Raw genomic sequence first — 22,650 nt, 5'->3', positions numbered from 1 at the left:
TGTCTATAAAACGGTTGATAAAAGTGATGCAAGACATTAATTTAAAAACATGACAATAGAATACAACAGATATCTCCTTATATGATCTGAAATAAAATAAAAAACAAATGCAAGTTAATTTTTGGTTTCAATTTAAATTAAAGAGCAAAATACAGCACATGCTTTAAGCTTACCAAAAACTGAAAGCTTAGCTGATCCAGAACACCTTCCTGCCATATTGTGGGCCTCTACTTTATACAGTCCTTGATCAGAGAAGTTACATGTGTGGATCATCAGCAGACTACCTCCCTTTTGACCATTGTGGATTGTAGTCTTCTGTGTAACTTGGATACGCTTTCCATCTTTAAACCTACATTACATAAAATATTCATTGTAATTTCAAACAAATACATTTCACTTACATTTTAAAATTAGGTATTCATGATATAAATGGCGCCATAAATGATAAGATATCTTTATAATGGTTATGCTAATGAGGGATTTCCTTTAACAGCCACCTGAATAACTAAATATATAAAATTAATATTTCTTTTTTTTACATTACATTACTAACATCATTGTATTTCAATTTGAAGAGACAAAAATGTAACTTCAACATAATTATGATTTTTTTTAAGTAACATTTGGAAGATATAAATTTCTACCAAATGGTATATCTAAACCTGACCATAGTATAAATGTCCTGCTTTTATTTTGTTTATTGACTAACAGCTACATCAAATGCCTACAAAATGAGGGTGGGGTAAGATGTTTCATCCATGTTATTCCTGGCTAAGGATTGCCTAAGATATTTCTATTTACCAAGTTATTCCTGGCTTGGGATTGCCTTTGACATTTCTTTTCACCAAGTTATTCCTTGCTTTGGATAACCTTTGACATTTCCCGGTCCCATGTTATCCCTGGATAGGAAAGCCTTTATCTTCTTATCATGATATTATTGGATAAGGATTGCCTTTGCCATTTACCCATACAATGTTATTCCTAGCTAAGGATTGCTTCTAACCTTACCTTATTATTCCTGTCTTATGATTGATTGCTTTTGACATTTCCCCTTACCATTTTATTCCTGGTCTAGGTTTCCCTTTGACAATAACTTGGAATGTAGCCGTCTGTCCCTCATTTACATGAATATGGTGGATTCCCTCCACAAATGTTGGCTTTTCAAATTCAATATCATGTTTGAATCTTGCTGAAATTCATAAACACAAAAAATATATTACAGCAGTGGTCATCATTTGTCTGCTTGTGCAAACAATTGAATGCTGATGCTTGTGTTGTGTAACAGCTATTAATTTGTGTTCTACACATGAATTTGTGTTTGTGTAAAATATCTAGGGTCAAGTTATCTAAATGTTAATGTTTTTAAAAATATTTGATACTTACAAGTCACTGAGAATCACTGCCTGACAGAAACTGACAATTATTTTATTATTAATCAGTGCTTCAATACCAACATGATTGACAACATACTTTTCTTAAATTTCTGTTGATAAATTAAGAAGTAATCAAGAAATTTACCTTAAGTTGGATTAATCAGGGCTATTTTTTTTAGGTATTTTTATATATGCATAGCTTTCAAATATAGGGTTTGAGTACTTGGGTCTGTTTAATGTTTAACTCTGTTTTATCATTAAATATTTGGGAAAATATTTTGGTGAAAACATATTGACCATATACAAAACTCATGGTCTCTGGCCGTCATATATATTTATCTGATATAGATGGACATACGTTCTATTTGAATATAACAAGAGGAATTTGTTCTGCCTTGTTCATTCCTGACATCCACTAAGTAATCTCCTGTATCCTCTAACTCAGTGCATGGTATTTCTAGACTCAGATGTCCTGATCTTTGCTGAAATATAAAATAAACCATTTACAATCTTCTAACTCAGTACACCGTATTTCTAGACTCAGATGTCCTGATATTTGCTGAAATATAAAACAAACAATTTACAATCCTCTAACTCAGTACACCGTATTTCTAGACTCAGATGTCCTGATCTTTGCTGGAATATAAAGCAAACCATTTACAATCCTCTAACTCTGTGCATGGTATTTCTAGACTCAGATGTCCTGATCTTTGCTGAAATATAAAATAAACCATTTACAATCTTCTAACTCAGTACACCGTATTTCTAGACTCAGATGTCCTGATCTTTGCTGGAATATAAAGCAAACCATTTACAATCCTCTAACTCAGTTCATGGTATTTCTAGACTCAGATGTCCTGATCTTTGCTGAAATATAAAATAAACCATTTACAATCCTCTAACTCAGTACACCGTATTTCTAGACTCAGATGTCCCGATCTTTGCTGAAATATAAAACAAACCATTTACAATCCTCTAACTCAGTTCATGGTATTTCTAGACTCAGATGTCCTGATCTTTGCTGGAATATAAAGCAAACCATTTACAATCCTCTAACTCTGTACACCGTATTTCTAGACTCAGATGTCCTGATCTTTGCTGGAATATAAAGCAAACCATTTACAATCCTCTAACTCAGTTCATGGTATTTCTAGACTCAGATGTCCTGATCTTTGCTGGAATATAAAGCAAACCATTTACAATCCTCTAACTCAGTGCATGGTATTTCTAGACTCAGATGTCCTGATCTTTGCTGAAATATAGAACAAACCATTTACAATCCTCTAACTCAGTACACCGTATTTCTAGACTCAGATGTCCTGATCTTTGCTGGAATATAAAGCAAACCATTTACAATCCTCTAACTCTGTGCATGGTATTTCTAGACTCAGATGTCCTGATCTTTGCTGAAATATAGAACAAACAATTTACAATCCTCTAACTCAGTACACCGTATTTCTAGACTCAGATGTCCCGATCTTTGCTGAAATATAAAACAAACCATTTACAATCCTCTAACTCAGTACACCGTATTTCTAGACTCAGATGTCCTGATCTTTGCTGAAATATAGAACAAACAATTTACAATCCTCTAACTCAGTACACCGTATTTCTAGACTCAGATGTCCCGATCTTTGCTGAAATATAAAACAAACCATTTACAATCCTCTAACTCAGTACACCGTATTTCTAGACTCAGATGTCCTGATCTTTGCTGAAATATAGAACAAACCATTTACAATCCTCTAACTCAGTGCATGGTATTTCTAGACTCAGATGTCCTGATCTTTGCTGAAATATAAAACAAACCATTTACAATCCTCTAACTCAGTTCATGGTATTTCTAGACTCAGATGTCCTGATCTTTGCTGAAATATAGAACAAACCATTTACAATCCTCTAACTCAGTTCATGGTATTTCTAGACTCAGATGTCCTGATCTTTGCTGAAATATAAAATAAACCATTTACAATCTTCTAACTCAGTACACCGTATTTCTAGACTCAGATGTCCTGATCTTTGCTGGAATATAAAGCAAACCATTTACAATCCTCTAACTCTGTGCATGGTATTTCTAGACTCAGATGTCCTGATCTTTGCTGAAATATAGAACAAACAATTTACAATCCTCTTACTCAGTACACCGTATTTCTAGACTCAGATGTCCTGATCTTTGCTGAAATATAAAACAAACCATTTACAATCCTCTAACTCAGTTCATGGTATTTCTAGACTCAGATGTCCTGATCTTTGCTGAAATATAAAACAAACCATTTACAATCCTCTAACTCAGTTCATGGTATTTCTAGACTCAGATGTCCTGATATTTGCTGAAATATAAAACAAACCATTTACAATCCTCTAACTCAGTTCATGGTATTTCTAGACTCAGATGTCCTGATCTTTGCTGAAAGATAAAATAAACCATTTACAATCTTCTAACTCAGTACACCGTATTTCTAGACTCAGATGTCCTGATCTTTGCTGAAATATAAAACAAACCATTTACAATCCTCTAACTCAGTTCATGGTATTTCTAGACTCAGATGTCCTGATCTTTGCTGAAATATAAAACAAACCATTTACAATCCTCTAACTCAGTTCATGGTATTTCTAGACTCAGATGTCCTGATCTTTGCTGAAATATAAAACAAACCATTTACAATCCTCTAACTCAGTTCATGGTATTTCTAGACTCAGATGTCCTGATATTTGCTGAAATATAAAACAAACCATTTACAATCCTCTAACTCAGTTCATGGTATTTCTAGACTCAGATGTCCTGATCTTTGCTGAAAGATAAAATAAACCATTTACAATCTTCTAACTCAGTACACCGTATTTCTAGACTCAGATGTCCTGATCTTTGCTGAAATATAAAACAAACCATTTACAATCCTCTAACTCAGTTCATGGTATTTCTAGACTCAGATGTCCTGATCTTTGCTGAAATATAAAACAAACCATTTACAATCCTCTAACTCAGTTCATGGTATTTCTAGACTCAGATGTCCTGATCTTTGCTGAAATATAAAACAAACCATTTACAATCCTCTAACTCAGTTCATGGTATTTCTAGACTCAGATGTCCTGATATTTGCTGAAATATAAATTTATAGTAAGTTAAAAGTACTTTTACAATTTGAAAATATTGGGTCTGATATCAAAACTCTAAAACTTAAAACTTTACTGGTCTTTACAAATCAACATCAATTTTTAGTCTGTAGCTTTGCATATCAAATATTTCATCTATTGACAAAGATACAGCTAAGCATAGGAACTTTGTTGTTAAAAATATTTACAAATTTACTACTTTCGTGAATGTTCTTTCCCACCCAGCCTGGATTAGTGGCTCTATACCCCTCAGGCCTGCCCCACCATAAATTAAAAAAAATGCCCCCATGATATAGCTGAGAGTGTTGGCTTTAAACACCAATAACCAATCAATCATAACATTTAAAGTCTATCTAAAGACTTACTCTGATTCCATATCTTTCATAAATGTTGTTCGGTAATGCCTTCCCATCCTTGTACCACTGAACGTACATTGGCAACTTTCCAATAAGAAAGCAACTCAGAAAAGCACGAGATCCTTCTAAGATACATTTATTTTTCAGATTTTCTTGAAAATAGAACTCTTCTGTTGTGCCCCATCTTATCTTCAACCTCATTTCTGGTTCCATTTCATTTGTATTAAGAAATTTAAGAGGAGTGTACCCTGGTTTATATACATCATACTTGGCATCTATGTCATCACATTCATAATTTCCATATTTTGATGACCTTCTATTTATATAATAGTCCTCCAGTTTCTTGCTGGATGATTTCAATGAACTAGAGGAGGTATATCGTGATTCACTAGTTGCTCGTGTTGAGGTGCGAGATTCACTTGCTGCACGACGTGTTTCGCTTCTGGCTCTGCTCCACTGGGAAAGGTTCAACAAATGATCCCTTGAGACGGATTCTTCTCTGTCTGAAAAAGTTAATCAAAAATTCATATGCTTTAAAATACAAGTGAAGTTTAATTTTAGTTTCTTGTGTATAGTTTGGAGTTAAGTATGACGTCCATTATGACTGAACTAGTATATACATTTGTTTAGGAGCGAGCTGAAGGACGCCTCTGGGTGCGGGAGTTTCTCACTGCATTGAAGACCTATTGGTAACCTTCTGCGGTTGTCTGTTCTATGGTCGGGTTTTTGTCTCTTTGACATATTCCCCATTTCCATTCTCAATTTTATCATAATACTCTCCATTCATAAAGAACTTCTGCCAACTTCTAAAATCTCCAAGGGGATTTCAACAGCAAGAGAACATAATGCATCTATTTTACATGTATATGGTTTTGAATGAGTACAATATGTTTTAAAAGCTATTAAATATTCTTCAAATGTCTGTTAAGAGGTACTGGTAGATTTCAAGAATCAGGTGCATACCTCTTACGGGAAAAATCATCCTTTAGTTGTGAAAGTTGGCAGGTCTGATCAAAAAAAGGAAATGACGACATGTTCCCTTTTCTCTTAATTTTCTTTAAAACCATAGACAGTATAACAAATACAGAATACAGAAAGTGATAATTTTACAGGGTTGAAATTTTAATAAAGTAGAAAAATTTGAGTTTAAATTTGAAGGATGAAAGATGGCTTTTTGTCTCACAGTCACAGATGTATTTCTAGTAAAAACAAATGGGTTGTGTTGCTACTATCACAATATGAGATAATTCCCCTTGCTTGCATGAGTAACTTTCATTATAATTTGCTTGTCATTAGTTAAAGGTGCTGATTTCTAACATTGCCTTTCATTTAGGAATAAAAAGATTAAGTTTGTGACATACATGTGCAAGTAATCTGTCGTCTGCAACATTTGTTACAAATTGGTCCTGTTGGCATTAGTTCTTGAATGTCAACTCAGAAATAATGCTAGCAACCTTAAATCTCATTTGTTTAATCAGTTCTTATCCGAGAACACTTTTTGCACAAACTGTAACCATCCTGTTGAGGATAACCAACATTTCTTTTTTATTTGCCCTAAGTATAATGATGTAAGACAGATCCTTCTTGATTCCATCAACTCCATTGTTGATAATGTTGACATAAATATTGAATTACTACTTTTTGGAAACAGATTATTTTTTGTTATACCTTGTACATGTAATATGGAGAGAGCTTTTATAGGCTGTGCCTGTTGCTCAATCCTTTTCATATCTTAATGAATAAAATATGTTTAAAATCAATTCTTGAATGGTCTTCATCCTTTAAATCTTTAAAATATTCATGGAAGTTTTAATTTTTGCATTCCAACTCTCACCATGATAATGAAATTGTCACAAAAACATATAACTAATTGACAATTACCATACACTTACTCTTAGCAAGCACAGTGACCTTGGCCTCAGAAGTCACCAAGCCCTTGTCATTTTGAGCCTCACATTTGAACACTGCAGCATCTTTGTCAGGCTTAGGATAAAATATTTCTAAACTAATGGTTCCATCTTTAAGATAAAGAACTTGGTAGTTGTAATCGTCTTTAGATATAGGAAAATTGTCTTTATACCTTTAAAGTCAAAATCACTTCAATTAAAGTAGATGTTAGACAAATTACACATCAATATTTCATATAAAATCTAAAAATTAATTGCAAGAAAATAAAAAACCCGAGATATTTCTTTTCACCTGAACAACGATTTAGAAAATGATCTAATATTAAAACTTTATGTTCAACAAGAAACAATGATGAGGAGTTTATGTTATAAGTTCACTTTAAATAAAAACATGATTCTATAAACCAAAAAACCTATTACTAACAGTAATAAAGATAATTTTGCCTTACCAAAAGCTAAATTATCAATATTCATTACACCCGATTTCAATGAGTGTGTAGCCAAAGGTAATATCTCTGCTTAGGTTGCTTGTTAGCTGAACCGTGAAGTCATTATTAGGTCAGGTATACTACCCTCCTTTGGAAGTAGCCTAGTCCAGGAGACAGATAGATTGGTTATCTGTTGGACTAGTTAGTCTACTCTTAAAGTAGGGTAGTTTACCTAACCTAACAATGACTTCACGGTTCAGCTAACAAGCAAGCTAACCAAAAATATTACCTTTGGCTACACACTGAATGAAATCGGCTGTAAATCATTAAATGATCAATGTGAAAGGCCAATGGCCAATAATTGTTACTGCTACTAAATAAGGGCAGGGGGGCATGACCTTTTTCGGGACGTCAGGATTGGTTGTTTTTAAGCGCGGGATTTCAGGATTGATCCTTATGGAATCAAGGATTTGTTATTTCGAATATTGGGATGTCAGGATTTATTTATTTTTAAATTCGGGACCTCTGGATTTCATGTTTTTAAGCCCGGGATTTCGGGATCAGGACCCTTTCTACCCACCACCACCACAAATAATACTTACCAAATAATTTTAGGGAGTGGTGTACCTCTGACTCTACATATCAACTTAATACTCTTTCCTTCTAAAGTTGATACATTTCTAAGACTCATTAGAAATCTAGGTTCTTCTGCAACAGGAGTTGTATCTGAAACATTCATCCGTATAAACAGTGAGTGTTGTTTGTTGTTTAGAGGTTTTAGGTAAAGACCATAACAATCATATAGATAAAAACCAAAATGAAGAAAAGTCCTAACCTGGAAATATATTTCAATCAAAACTTGGGTCATATTGCCTGCTTTAAATATATTTCTATATTATTCATACCATTTTCCCATGCAGACCACATGTGAAGAAATACATAAATGTATTAATGTCATATTTCAAATTTTATGTTAGCGCTTTTAACTGCTTCTGAGCATCAAAATTTATATGCATATATAGACTCCAAGTTCCAGAGAATGATCAATTAAAATTTGAATGTGAAACAGGTCTATAAATGTTTAGAATGTGTTTCTATAGCAAACAGAAATCAATTTTATCATTACTCAAAAATTTGTAGACAGACTTTTTGAATACAAAAAAATACCATAGACATCTAGATCACAAGATGTAGATGCTGTTCCATATTTGTCCTTGACTTCACATTTCCATTTCCCTGCATCCTTGACGTCAGCATCATGGATTTTAAGACGATATGTCAAAATCTCTTCCTCTGAGTCAGAACCAGTCCCATTGACAGACTTTCCATTGAGTACTGTACCATTCTGGACAACCTTGATATCACTACCAGAAACTAATGACTGTCGTTTAGCTTCTTCTGATGTTAAAATATGTTTTAATATAATAGACAATCAAATATTTTGTTCTACATGTCTTCATTGTTATCTCTTAGCTTTGAAAACAGTTATAACACACAACACAACACAATAGTTTCTATAAATAAAATTTTACTGCAAATTCCTTTTCATTAATCTGTTTAATTTGAAAGTATCCCTGAATGTTTACTTACTTATGTGAACATAATATCATCTCAATTTTATTAATTAAACATAAGCTTGCAACTAAATTTTTATGCAAACGATTATTGAAAATGCTTAATTCTTTATCTGGGTCCAGATTCTATAAGTTCCTGGTGTGGGAATTCCATCCAGTGCTGCCTTATAGCTGAATTTTTTTTTCTAGCCTTGTGTTCTATCTTTTATGCTATTTTAAAAAAAAACGCGTCCTTAATTATTCTATTTATGCTTTTTAGTTTGTTAGTATTATATGATATTTCAGTGATTGCTGGTTCCCACAGGCCATTCATTAACATTGAGATGGATCCAGCCATTTATATATTTTGGTGGGTATCAAAGCTTGCATTTTCGTGGATATTTGAATTGTGATAATGCACAATTCTGCATAAAAACCTATAGAAATTTCGTTGAACATTTAAATTTGTGGTTCATGTCAACCCGCGAAATTAAGTAAATTTTATATGATCTATAACATGGACAGTTCAAACAATAGACAGATCCAGGAGGCTAGGTGCCAGGCCCCCCTTTTTGTTGGTAAAATTTGGTTGGTTATACGGCATGACTGGAGCTGGCCCCCCTCCATTAGGTCACTCCCCCCCCCCTAATAAACCATTCTGGATCCACCACTGTACGCTTAGAAAGTATAGAAAGTCCCTGTCTATAATGATCAAGAGTAGGCAGAGGCTGGGACTATTTTACTTATATAGTTTGTATAATCAGTGGCTGATCCAAAGGGGGGAAAAGGGGAGGGGGTTCTGCATTTGGAACACCCCCCTTTTTTTGAGTCAATGCATTTGAATGTTGAATGGGGACATATGTTTGGAACCCCTCCCCTTATCCTAGGTTCCTAACGCCCCCTTTTTCCCATTTTGAAAATGGCTGGATCAGCCCCTGGTAGTATTCCCAGGTTGACCCAGTATAGAAAGTCCCTGGTTGATGAGAGATGTTAGTTACCAGCATCACAGATGGGTTCCAGTTAAAGCCATGACAGCTAATTTCGTGTTAATGTTTATGTAACAGTTTTTCAACTGAATGCAAGGATACAGATTTCTTCATTCATCATTCATTTATATGTCTCAAACAAGGTGTATTTTAAAGATCATCATTCATGACAAAATTCGAGACCGGAAGTCTCTTTTCTAAGGCACGAAATCTAATACTATTCTGGATGAATTCCGGATATAATTTGATGCGGCTGGAAAATTGCAAGTCTGGTTTTAAATAATCTGATTCAAGTCAAACTTAATGCCAATGTTGATTTTTTAAGTATTTTTAAGGATGTTCAGTACTATATGACAATAAATATTAAAACAGAAGTCATGACAGCCTTCTGTTCTTCTGTCATGACGTCAAAATTCAAATTCAGTCCTCTCTATTCTGAAGTTTCCATTAACACTTAGCATTAATAAGTTACAAATGTTTCGGGGGCGACCATTCCTTGATCTCTCCTTATGTTCTTCAAAAAGGAAAATAGAACTGCAGGTGAATAATTGCCGCCGTCCTGAATAGGAGGTTTGACGGCCCAGCTTGATTCAGCTTCAACAAAAGATTTACCGTCAACGTGTATTGGAGTCAGTAAAACAGTAGGACACATTTTGCCAGTTTTAAAAGTTTTTTTTATAGATTAATGTTTGTAATTGACTTTCATTTATGTATAAAGACTTTATATGAAGCTTAATGTTTATTTCAATTTTGAGACTGACATCAAATCCCAGATTGCCGCTGGGAGGCAACTCTTGAAGTGCTGTCGTTGTTAGTCTTATTTATAAATTAACAAAATAATATGTTTAAATTCTAAATAAAGTAGAATTCGGTGTGACTTAATTATATGCTCGGGTATTCGAAATTTCAACATTGTGGTTAAGTACTGAAGTAGGTAAGAACTGAACAGTATGTTTGACTTACCAAATACGTCAAGGTCACATGTTGTTGACACAGTTCCATACTTATCCTTGACTTCACACTGCCATTTCCCCGAATCAGAAATGTCAGCGTCGTGGATTCTAAGCTTATACGTTAATATTTCCTCTTCGTCAGAACTTGAACAGATGGAATCTCCCATGATGAGAATTTCACTGAAACAAAAATAGTCAAAATAAGCAGCAAATTACAAATTGACAAGAATATAGACACATTAAAACTTAGCACACAATGGCTATAAACAATTCAAATGAAAGGACTCTTTTTCAAGAAACACATGACGCGAATTTAGTACAGGAAAAATATTACCGCTCAAGAAAGCTTGTTGCATATTTTGACTGAATATAATCATATACCTTTCATTTATATCTACTATTTTTGGTAACCATTGAAGGTTTACAACTGCATCTTTGCTAACCAAGGGTTACGATTGGGGGGGGGGGGGGGAGCTGGATCGTTACTCTTGACTAACGAATGTATAATTACTGTTGATCCATTATAAGTTCCATTAATGGTGTAATAGGAATTCTCTTTTCTGTTTACAGCATGGTTTAGAAATTCCAATTGAAGCATATTCTATCTGTCCTGATCTGTATTTTAACCAGATTGAACCCGTCAACCCATTAATAGATATAAAAATACCGGTTAATTCAGTGGGAAGAAATATGTCAGAATATGGATAAAAAAATGTCAAAGGTCTTCATAATCTTATCAAATCATTAATGTCGATGATTAAATTTGTCAGAATTCAACATCTGCTCATATTATAGGACCACTAAACACTAAATAAAATTGAAAATGGGAACCGGGAATTTGTCGAAAAGACAACAACCAACCCAAAGCATAGAAAACAACCAAAGGCCACCAATGGGTCTTCAACATAGCTAGAAAATCCAGCACTCGGAGTCTGACTTCACCTGGTCCATAAACAATAATGCATTCTAGGTCAGCGAAAATGAATGTCAAACTTAACTCCGAAACATATAAATGAATTAAATTTTTAAAAAACAACACAAGACTAACAAAGGCCAGATGTTCCTTTCGCTTCAATCCCTTATGATAATCGACTGTCCGTCTCTAATTTTCAAATATATACGAGTCAACAAAAGTAACGATACACAACTAAGGCCACACCAATTTAATTTCTTGTTCTACGGATTTTTGGACTCCAAAATTTGGGGCGAGCGAGCGATTTGAAAATTTTAATAAAAAAATATTTATTTTGTAAATTTTTGAGGCGAAGCTTGAAAAGTAAAGGCGAGCGATTATAATTTTTTTTTGTAAACATAAAATAGGAAGTTTTGATAATATTAAAACTTGATTTATCACTTGTACTTTGGCATTTCTTTAATTTTTGAAGTATGTTTTCCCTGTTCACCAAGAAATAATTAAATCTGGTCTATGTATGTGTGACTGACAATGAGACAATTCTCCATTCAAGTCATAATCAGTTTGGGGGCAACCCCTGATGTTATAAATATCCCTTTTAAAAGTTTTATGAGGGATCAATATAAGTTATAATATATTTGTTTGTACAAAAGGGCTCATATTTTCTCAAAGAACTATATATCTATAGATCTGGTATTAAATGTTTAAAACATGTCCAAGAATTTTGTAATATTCCTGGACTTTAACCATGTGAAATTAACACATTTACTTTACAAATGTAACAGTTTAATATTATTCAAAATAAGTAGACCCCTCTTTTAGAAAAAGTTGTTTAAAATCAGATGTAACTCTCCTCTTTTTGAGTACAAAGTTCTAAGTTTTCAAAGATTTTGTACAGAAGAACTATACAAAATTAATCCTTGGTATTTCTATTTTCTTTTCTACTTAGTAAAATGACTCCTTGTCTGAAAAAAAGGGGGGTGTCTCAACCTGACAATAACAAACACCAGTCAAAGTACGGCCTTTTACACAGAGCTTTGATACATACCAAACAGTAAGCTATAAAGGACCCAAAAATTATTAGCGTACACAATTCGAACAGGAAAACCAACGATCTAATTTATATATCCAAACGGGAAAAATACTAATCTTTGGAACAACATCAACAAACGATAACTGCTGAACGACAGGCCCCTGAATCAAACAGGACAGGTGCATAAACATGCATGCTGCGTCTATGGATAGTTTTGTTTCGCCAGCATTCAATATAATTGCAGTTGAGGGCAAATCCTTCAAAAGTTCTTTGTACTTTATTCTAACAACGAACATTTTTTAATAGGGAATATAAGTAAGGGGGAAAGAAACCAATGTTTTGTTCTTTACAGGTATTTCCGCTGTGTCCCACTTTGGATAAATAGGTTTCATGCTGGAACAAATATTCTCACAGATATTTACACAGTGTGGTGGGGTGCTTTTATGTTTAAAATCGTTATATACAGAATAGACTGTGATTTTAAAAACAAATGTTGATATCTTTTTATAATATTTACACAAAAAAACGATGCAGGAAATGGACATGATTACATTTCCGGATGCGGGAAGCGGGAATATAAAAAAAATAAAAAAATTCTGTTTTGAAAAAAATAGGTGCGGGCGGGTCCGTCGAACAAGGAATCAAATTGGTGTGGCCTAAATAACGATTTACAAGTGTGAACACCAAAGTATCATAAAATAAAACTGAGTATATATGCATACTGGCCAATTTGGCCTTTTGTATATCTTGGTACCGTATATTCAATTTTAATATATATGAAAATGCACTGCATTGTATCTTTTTTTTGTGTTGGCTAGTATAGAATAGATCTGTAAAAAATATATCTGACTGATTAAAAAAGAAGAGCATACGTTTCTCTCGGTTTATAATGGTATGAAGCAAAATGTTATATAAAACAAATGGAGCAGAATGTTGCACAAAGATTAGTGAAGATGTAAAAGCAGATGGTTTTGATCATCCTAAGAAATCAATATAAACATAATGTACGACTCTTATTAGCCAAAAGTATAAACCAAACAGCATATGATTATACCTTAGAGTGATTAACTACATATGTTTTCAACTAGGGGTCAAACTTTTGACATTATGTTCTTATATCATAAATTGGTAAGATTAGTAATTATAAGACAACGAATAATTACAACCATTTTTATTTTCCAAAAATAAACAGGAAAGTTTATGAAGAAAAACTCTATATATCCCAATGACATTCTCAGCTTTTCGCCTGACATGTTTCTAGTTAATTGGTCAGCCCAAGACCGACGCAGGGCAGATATTGTTCAAGGATCCCAATCTACAACGTTAGATTAATATCAAATGAATGTTAAACTTTTAAACAAAAATACTAGTAACCGCAGATAGTCAAATATTTGGGTCTATGAACTCATCATATACTGGGGGCAGCCAATTGGACAAAACTATATGATAATGTACTTGTATAACGACAAAGAGGACACACACTCACTTTACACTTAGTATCCATATGCATTACTCAATCATAACCAAGCATTTCAAAAAATCACTATAATGCTGAAACACACAAAATTGTCTTAAACGATATTTCTTGTAATGACACTTGTTGATTTTTTAAATTCCGCTATAATGCCCTTTGCAAATTTAGTCTTATGATCTTTAGTAACTAAATTGTCCACAAAACATGTCAAGTTTTAAGGAATTTCTCTCAGAACATTTACAACTCATTTATTAACTCCGTCTCGAGGCTGTTGGGTGCAATGGAAAACGAATAACAAAAGCACGACATAAGTAACAATAGTTGTCAGAAGAAGTTACTGCTGCTGTCCTATGTTTACTTTCGACAGCATTAAACAAGGCAGTTATTTCCCCATCATATACTAGTATATCAACACAAGAAAATTCAAGGTCAGACATGCACAATATTAAATATTTTATCATTCTTACCTTTAAATAAAGATCAACCTAAATAGTTTCAGATATATTCAAAGGCATCCACCGGAGAAACCAAAGAGGTATCGGGTTCGAAACGAAAAAGGGGTGAATAATATCATCATTATCAAGTATTGGTTATTAGTGATCAAAAATAGACAATGAGGTACACTGGGGAAACTGAGGAGCAAATAATTAACAGGGGTGCTTTGAATTCGTACGGAAAAGGAGGGATATATTTTTTTTTTCAACTGATTGTATCGCAATATATATGAAATGGGTTTAATTGGATTTTACAAATTAATAAAAAGTAAGCAATTGGTCAGGGAGCCCCAGCTGACATCTATCGACGGTTAACACATACCATATGCTTCTTAATTAGATATAAACAAATATTTAGAGATGCAACGAGTTGTGCAATAGTGCACCAATTGATTTCATTTTGATGAATTCGTTAATTATCAACACAAGAATTACAAACATTAGAAATAAGATTTATTTACTGACACCAATTAATTTATCACAATAATGTCACCTTATTAAAAAGTAAAAACACAAAAATACTGAACTCCGAGGAAAATTCAAAAAGGAAAGTCCAAAATCAAAAGGCAAAATCAAAAGTCCAAACACATCAAACGAATGGATAACAACTGTCATATTCCTGACTTGGTACAGGCATTTTCTAATGTAGAAAATGGTGGATTGAACCTGGTTTTATAGCTAGCTAAACCTCTCACTTATATGACAGTCGCATCAGCGTTCTCGGATAAAGCTGCCCTATCGCGATTAAACCAGCGTTCTCGGATAAAGCTGCCCTATCGCGATTAAACCAGCGTTCTCAGATAAAGCTGCCCTATCGCGATTAAACCAGCGTTCTCGGATAAAGCTGCCCTATCGCGATTAAACCAGCGTTCTCGGATAAAGCTGCCCTATCGCGATTAAACCAGCGTTCTCGGATAAAGTTGCCCTATCGCGATGGATTGTGATTTGCATAACATAACTTTCGTCTGTTATTCAAATATTTCTCTAACAGAAAAAATACATAATTTGCATGTTTTATGTTAATAAAAATATCAAAGTCTCTCTTGTTTGAGGCAAAAGGATATGTAATATAACATATCTGTCCATTAGGAAAAGATACCCTTTATATATAATAAATATAAATAAGCTTTATTTAGAGTCGGCAAGGTATACAAACATAGACAAACATAAGCTCTAATGAGCTTTTAACCGACATACGAGACATTTTTAACAAAACAACATTTATAACAATACAACACATAATATAATACACATGCAATAAATTTCACAGCACAAAAATGAAGTACTAAAAGCAAGATATAAGCATAAGCATGTCGGCTTTGCCCTCAAAAACTTTTGATATCATGAATTCTGTTTTTGTTCGAGTACAATTGAATATAATACCTAGCCTGTTTGAAAAGTTTCGACGACATATGTCAGCCCCTTCTGAAATTCGCAAGGAAGAAAATTATGTCATATAAATGCTCGTCTGCCATTTTTTCTTCCAAAATCAAAGGGTTGCTTGCGTTGCCTAAATTGCCAAAGAGGTGACCTGTTAGACGTGTTAGTATTTCTTCGGTTTTGTACTCATTTGATTACGGGGTTTTAGAGACATCAATAAAGTAATCCATTTTTTAAGCAGCAAAAACACGATACAATATGCCATTCAATTTTTGGATAGGCCTATGCTATAATACGATCGAGACAATTGATAAATTAAAAACAAAGTATGCAGCTCTTTATACCGGAATCTAGTTCAAACGGATCTCTGTCGGGGTGCAAACAGAATTGGAACGAAGGAGTTGACTATAGAAGACTGCATGAATATAGCTGTAAATCTCTCAAATTTGTTTTTTATGTTCGTGGTCAAAAGTCTTGAAACTGTATTCTAAAATGTGATTTTCAACAGTAACGGTATATTTTCAGGTTCTGCTTAATTTTCAAAAACAAACTATTATCCTTTCATCGTTGTTTTTTATTCTTTCTTTTTTTATGTTATATTTGGTCGTCTGTATTATTGCTCGAATATGTGCAATCTTTCCAGCTCGTGCTCATCTAAGATTTAAAATAAGATGATTTGATATGATTGTTGATAAGACCAGTTTCCACCAAAGACCAATTTGCGTTTAAGTTAGGAGCTTTTATACTTGCACGTCCCTAAAACTTGACCAACTTCAATTGCTACTTGCGCCCCCATCACGACAAAATATAAATAAAAACATAATTCAAACAATAAAACTAACGGCCTGATTTATGTATATAACAACAAGGATTTGTATTGAACAATAAAAATCCTTGATAAAAATAAACGAGAAACAAATATACTATTCAGCAACATGTGTATTTCTAATGAACGTCTCTTTGAACCAATTTACAAAGGGTTTATATTTGCTGTATACTGTTCGACTTTATTCCTGAAGTTGTTTGGCCAGTTGGTAAATTGAGATTTTTAGATAGCAACAGAATAGTAAAATCTTACTCAAAACTCCAGTAAACTGGTATTCTCTTTATTCTTTTATATGAAGGGGGACAATATCGAAACAAGGGATAACTCTCATTTATTAGTATTGTTTTGAATATGAATATTTACAAGAACGCTAAGATACATGTTTTAAAAGACCAAACAGCCTATTGTTTGTGCACATCAACTAACGCAACTTGGTAGTGACAAAAAAGCTCTTATTGATTTTGGCAAAAATTAGCGGAGCAGAACGAAACTTCAACTTGATTTGTCATGACCTCATCATTGTTAGCTCACATACCAAAAATCAGTCCAATATCTGAAAGCATTTAGAAAAAAAGGTCCGTATAACTGCGATTTTCAAATATTTATCAAAGTCCAAAGCCCGAAATTACAGGAAAAATTAGCTGAGCGGAACTTAAACTTGATCTGTAACTCATCATAGGTAACTCACATACCAAAAATCAGGCCAATTTCTGAAAGCATTTAGAAAAAAAAGGTCCGTATAACTGTGATTTTCAAATATTTATCAAAGTCCAAAGCCCGAAATTACAGGAAACATTAGCTGACGGCGGAACTTAAACTTGATCTGTAACTCATCATAGGTAACTCACATACCAAAAATCCGGCAGCCCAATATCTGAACGCATTTAGAAAAAAGTACGTCTTTATAACTATGATTTTCAACAATTTATCAAAGTCTATAGCCTGCAATCTGGCAAAACGTGAAACAAGAATTATGGTTGTAGGTTCGATATTTTAGGATTTTTTTGAGAGTTTAAATAACAAGTAAATATTATGTTAATACTCGGGAAAACACGAAACTGAGGTTGCTATAGTGACAAAACAAAGTCGGTGATCCCCATTTTTTTCATCATATTTTGTTCCTTAAATCATGAAATACCTTCACGCAAAATTTTTAGGAAAAATCACTGGTAGAAATGAATAGGCTGTTTGGTCTTTAAACCTACAACCGCTATAATATATAAATACAGTCAAACTAAAAAATCTCAGATGTATAGGGCTTAGGCGGCGCACTTGTAATTGCATTGCAGATATATACGTTTTTCGCCATTTTTTTTACACTTTTTTATTTTTTTTATTTCAGAGTAAGATAAGAAGTAGATACTGTATTTAATTTTCATTGTGTACAATACACGTGTACGATAGAGTTACGTCCCTTTGTCCGTTAGCTACAGCTTTCAAGATTTCAATAGTCGACTAAATAGAAAAACGCGAGGTTTGCTACGAGTTTATAAAAAAAACTACGGTATATTTGCGAAAAACTTGCCAAACATTGAAGAGGTCCATTTGTTGGTGTTGAAATATTTTTTCTTTTGTTTTACCATAAATGCGTCGTCACAGCAAAAACTTTCAGGTAAAATTTCAATGTATTGTTATTGGCTTATTTTTACTATGGGATAGTGATGGCAGCAGTCTTTTTGCGCCAATTACTGTTTTTAAGGGGTATCATTTGCGCAAAATTTTATTTTCAAAAGTATCAATTGCGTCAATATTCGAAACTCATTTTCGCCAATTTACCTGTACACATATCTATCATAAATATTAATGATTGCTATATATTTATTCTTATTTTTGGCTTGAAAAGTATCATATGTTCGGAGATATTTCCCCATGAAGATGAACATCTGCAGAGAAACGACTTAAAATGCATTAGACAGTCAATGTACAGAGAGAGAATAAAACTTATTGCTTTGCTGTATATTTAATACAGATAAATACCAATAGAGAAGAAAATAGAAGCATTTGTTTTTACTGTTTTATGCATTTCAACCTTAAATGTTTGTGTTTTTGGACAATAAAGTGAGGTTACAAGCTACTACATACATTAATTTGGGAAGTACCCATGCAGCAGCAGTGAAAAGAAAATATGTTTCAGAAAAGGAAACATTTGCCGTGAAAACTGCCGGTTCTAAGTCCAAATAAAGGAGTAGGGAAGTCATTTTTCTCTTAATTTGCGCAATCGTATGTTTTATTTTTGGCGCAAATGATACTATGTAATTTTAAAACATGTGACGCAAACGTACCATTGGAGAAAAAAAGTTGTGGTGCAAAAGGACGCATTTTTGGCGCAAACGGATCTTTCTCATAGTGATAGGGATATAGTAAACTGTTCGCCCTTTCGTAGCCTGGGTTCCTGGCTCAACCTGCCAGTAACGACGCGCAGCTAAATCGGTCCGGGATTGAAGTCAGGCTACCTTATTCTGTGTGTCTGTAATATTGCATCAAGCTTTTATCAAAAGTACTCGAATCACTTCTATCTGGAAATCCAACCTTTACTATTTTTTTTCAAAAAATGAAGGACTTTGAATATGGAAAGCTATGAATCCAGACGAAAAAAGAAATTGGCTTCTTTACGTGCGTAGTGAGAACTGGTAAAGCGGGAACAAAAGAAAACAACTTAAAGATAAAAACTATGCCTTTTTTTTTTTTAATTTAACGATTTATAAGGTTATGTCTGTTTATTTAAAAGAAAACAAGCGAGGAGATTATTTCTTGATAACTTATAATAATCTACGGTATATTTGCGAAAAACTTGCCAAACATTGAAGAGCTCCATTTGTTGGTGTTAGAAGGTTTTTCTTTTGTTTTACCATGAATTCCAAATGCGTCGTCACAGCAAAAACTTTCAGGTAAAATTTCAATTTATTTTGATCAATAGTATATTAATATATATTTTTATCTTTACCATATGGAATCAATATTAAGTTACGTATTCACTCATGAAACCATGTCGATTTTGCTGACAACAACCATGACAAAATATGATGTCGATATCGTCAATATTGACAATATCAACACGATATCGAATCGATGTCGATGATTACTTTTAAGACAATGACATTTTTATATATAAACATTTATTTATTGGAATTAATTTGTTGTTCATCATAGTTATACAAGGCAATCATGTTGTGCTTCGTATCGATCTAATGAGTCAATATAAAAAAAGATGTGTTATGATTGACAATGAGACAACTCTCCATAAGAGACCAAAATGACACAGAAATTAACAGCTAGAGGTCACCGTACGGTTTCAACAATGAACAAAGCCCATACCGCATAGTCAGCTATAAAAGGCCCCGAAATGTCAATGTAAAACAGCCTTTTCCAACTCAGTTTTTCATGTTTTGAATATGTAAGTAAATGGTTTAGCACTCATATAAAGATTTTTATAACAGCCACATCCTGAGTGTGACTGGCTCAACTTTGGAGCTGATCAGTGGTTGTCAGCGGTTGATATCTGTCATATTTGTTTTTGTTTATCATGTTTATAAACAAACAATCAGTATGTGTGTGTTCCCATTTGATAATTTATCATGTCGGTTGGTTTTGCGCATTGTTGAAGACTGTCCGATGACATTGAGTTGTTTTTACATCCTTGTCCTTTTTTGTTACTGGAGGTTAGATGTCTCAATTGAAATCGTACAATATCTCCTTATTTGAACATTGTTAAGCTTCACAGTCGACTCGAATTAAGGTGCATACACTAAATTAAATAAATAGAAAAACACATAATGAAGATTGAATTAGATATCCTCGAAATCGACATTTTAAAATGAAATTATGTGCACCAGAAGAAACTTAATTGTCTATAAAGACAACTATGACAACTGTGTTAGGAGGACATTTGGAACATTTTTTTGTCAATACACACTGGATGTCATCGATATCGACAACTGTATCATATGAACTTAGATTAAACTCATTGATAGAAAAAAATCAGTTAAGGAAAACTTTTAATAAAAATTTGTAAGGGTTCCACGGAAAACGGTGTCTCGCCTACTTTTGCTGTAAACCGCAGGCTCAACAAAAGTAAGGAAAAAAATCAATAAAAATATTCCTCTTGATACTATCTTTTGATTGTAAGAAGCTTCTGTCCAAGTTTGGTAAAAATCCAGGATAGTTTTTGAATCTAATTAATGTTTTAAAAACTTTAACTGCAGACTGTATGTAATGTTAACTGGAAGAAAATCTAAGTCCATTTATAAGTAAAATACGGAAAAAATGGATTTTTTTTTTTACAAAATTTACTTCTGGATACTATCTTATGATCATAAACAAGCTTCTGTCCAAGTTTGGTACAAACCAAGGATAGTTTAAGAAAGTTATTAAGATTTTAAAAACTTTAACCACAGAGTGAATGTAATGTTTCCCCGCAGAAAAACTAAGTCCATTTAAAAGTAAAATACGGAAAAAATGGATTTATTTTGTTACAAAATTTACTTCTGGATACTATCTTATGATCGTAAACAAGCTTCTGTCTAAGTTTGGTACAAACCCAGGATAGTTTAAGAAAGTTATTAAAATTTTAAAAACTTTAACCGCAGAGTGAATGAAATGTTTCCCCGCAGAAAAACTAAGTCCATTTATAAGTAAAATACGGAAAAAATGGAATTTTACTTTTACAAAATTTTCTTCTGGATACTATCTTATGATCATAAACAAGCTTCTTTCCAAGCTTGGTAGAAATCCAGTATAGTTTAGGAAAGTTATTAAAATTTCAAAAACTTTAACCACAGAGTGAATATTTGTGGACGCCGCCGCCGCCGACGACGACGACGGAATGTAGGATCGCTTAGTCTCACTTTTTCGACTAAAGTCGAAGGCTCGACAAAAATGTGCCGTTTAAAATTGTACAACATATCATTGTTTTTACATATATCGTAATTTTATTGAGGACATTCTGAATTTCACTTATCTAGCGGAGATGAATAGAGGAATAAATCGTAATGTTTGTTTAAATTTCGGTATTAAAATGGATATTGTCGATGTCAACGACATCGACAACGTATACAGAAAAGAAGAGTACACACTCTGAAATATCCTGCCTGCTTTACTGGATTGAACTTACGTTGAAAGTTAACAACGTCCAATCACAATTCAATATACCAAATAAAGCTTACAAATAGCTAATTCTGGTAAGCGAAGGAATCATGTGTACTGAACATTGACCAATGAACCATGAAGAGGTCAGGGTCAGATGAAATATGTAGACAGACATGTACACCTTAAAATCATTCAATATATCACTTAAAGTGTCCATATAGTTTAGAGTATCTTAGAAATAGATGAACCACAAAAACTTCATACATTTTCCAATGAACATAAAATATTCAAGGCAACCAGTCAAACAGGCATACACTTTACAAATATATCATGCACACCTTCCAATCATTCGTAACCCAAATACAGCTTAAATATTGTTTTACAAAGTTTTTGAAAAACGAACCAAACAACAAAATCTTTAACATTGACCTATGAACCATGAAAATGAGATCAACGTCATATAAAACCTGCCATTCCAACAATTCACCTTACAAAATCTTTCCACACATCAAATACAGTTGACATATTGCTTATAGAATCGGACTTGACCACAAAACTCGAACCTTGATAATCACTGTCTGACAGACATGTTGACCTTGCCAGGATCCCATAAACCAAATATTGTTATTCTATTACTCATAATAAATGAGTATTTTACATTAAAAACAAATCTATTTGTTTTTTGAAAGCATCCAGGGAATCTACTTTCTTAAACATACAGCTTTGTATGAATAGGCTATGTTGAAGCAGCCACACAACATCCATTGCTGTAGTT

General features: G+C 33.3%; 1 protein-coding gene across 3 annotated transcripts in view; it reads right to left on the bottom strand.

The window, feature by feature from the left end:
• The window catches only part of LOC143048870 (uncharacterized), a 36,312-nt gene extending 21,662 nt beyond the window's left edge, over nucleotides 1-14,650 (bottom strand). For 2 of the 3 annotated variants that reach the window (XM_076222756.1, XM_076222742.1), the window contains exons 1-9: nucleotides 14,558-14,650; nucleotides 10,681-10,850; nucleotides 8,346-8,576; nucleotides 7,781-7,904; nucleotides 6,736-6,923; nucleotides 4,853-5,346; nucleotides 1,732-1,855; nucleotides 1,057-1,189; nucleotides 174-349 (exon numbers count right to left, since the gene is read on the bottom strand). In XM_076222756.1, the coding sequence (XP_076078871.1) occupies nucleotides 174-349; nucleotides 1,057-1,189; nucleotides 1,732-1,855; nucleotides 4,853-5,346; nucleotides 6,736-6,923; nucleotides 7,781-7,904; nucleotides 8,346-8,576; nucleotides 10,681-10,837 (1,627 nt within the window). In that variant the 5' untranslated portion in view covers nucleotides 10,838-10,850; nucleotides 14,558-14,650. The remainder of the gene's footprint in view (nucleotides 1-173; nucleotides 350-1,056; nucleotides 1,190-1,731; nucleotides 1,856-4,852; nucleotides 5,347-6,735; nucleotides 6,924-7,780; nucleotides 7,905-8,345; nucleotides 8,577-10,680; nucleotides 10,851-14,557) is intronic. The other variant, XM_076222749.1, reaches the window with a different exon arrangement.
• Nucleotides 14,651-22,650: the final 8,000 nt, after the last annotated feature.

The sequence above is a fragment of the Mytilus galloprovincialis genome, chromosome 1, assembly GCF_965363235.1.
Source record: "Mytilus galloprovincialis chromosome 1, xbMytGall1.hap1.1, whole genome shotgun sequence".
NCBI lineage: Eukaryota > Metazoa > Mollusca > Bivalvia > Mytilida > Mytilidae > Mytilus > Mytilus galloprovincialis.
The sequence above is the reverse complement of the archived record's forward strand: the minus strand, read 5'-3'. Positions and strand labels throughout refer to the sequence as shown.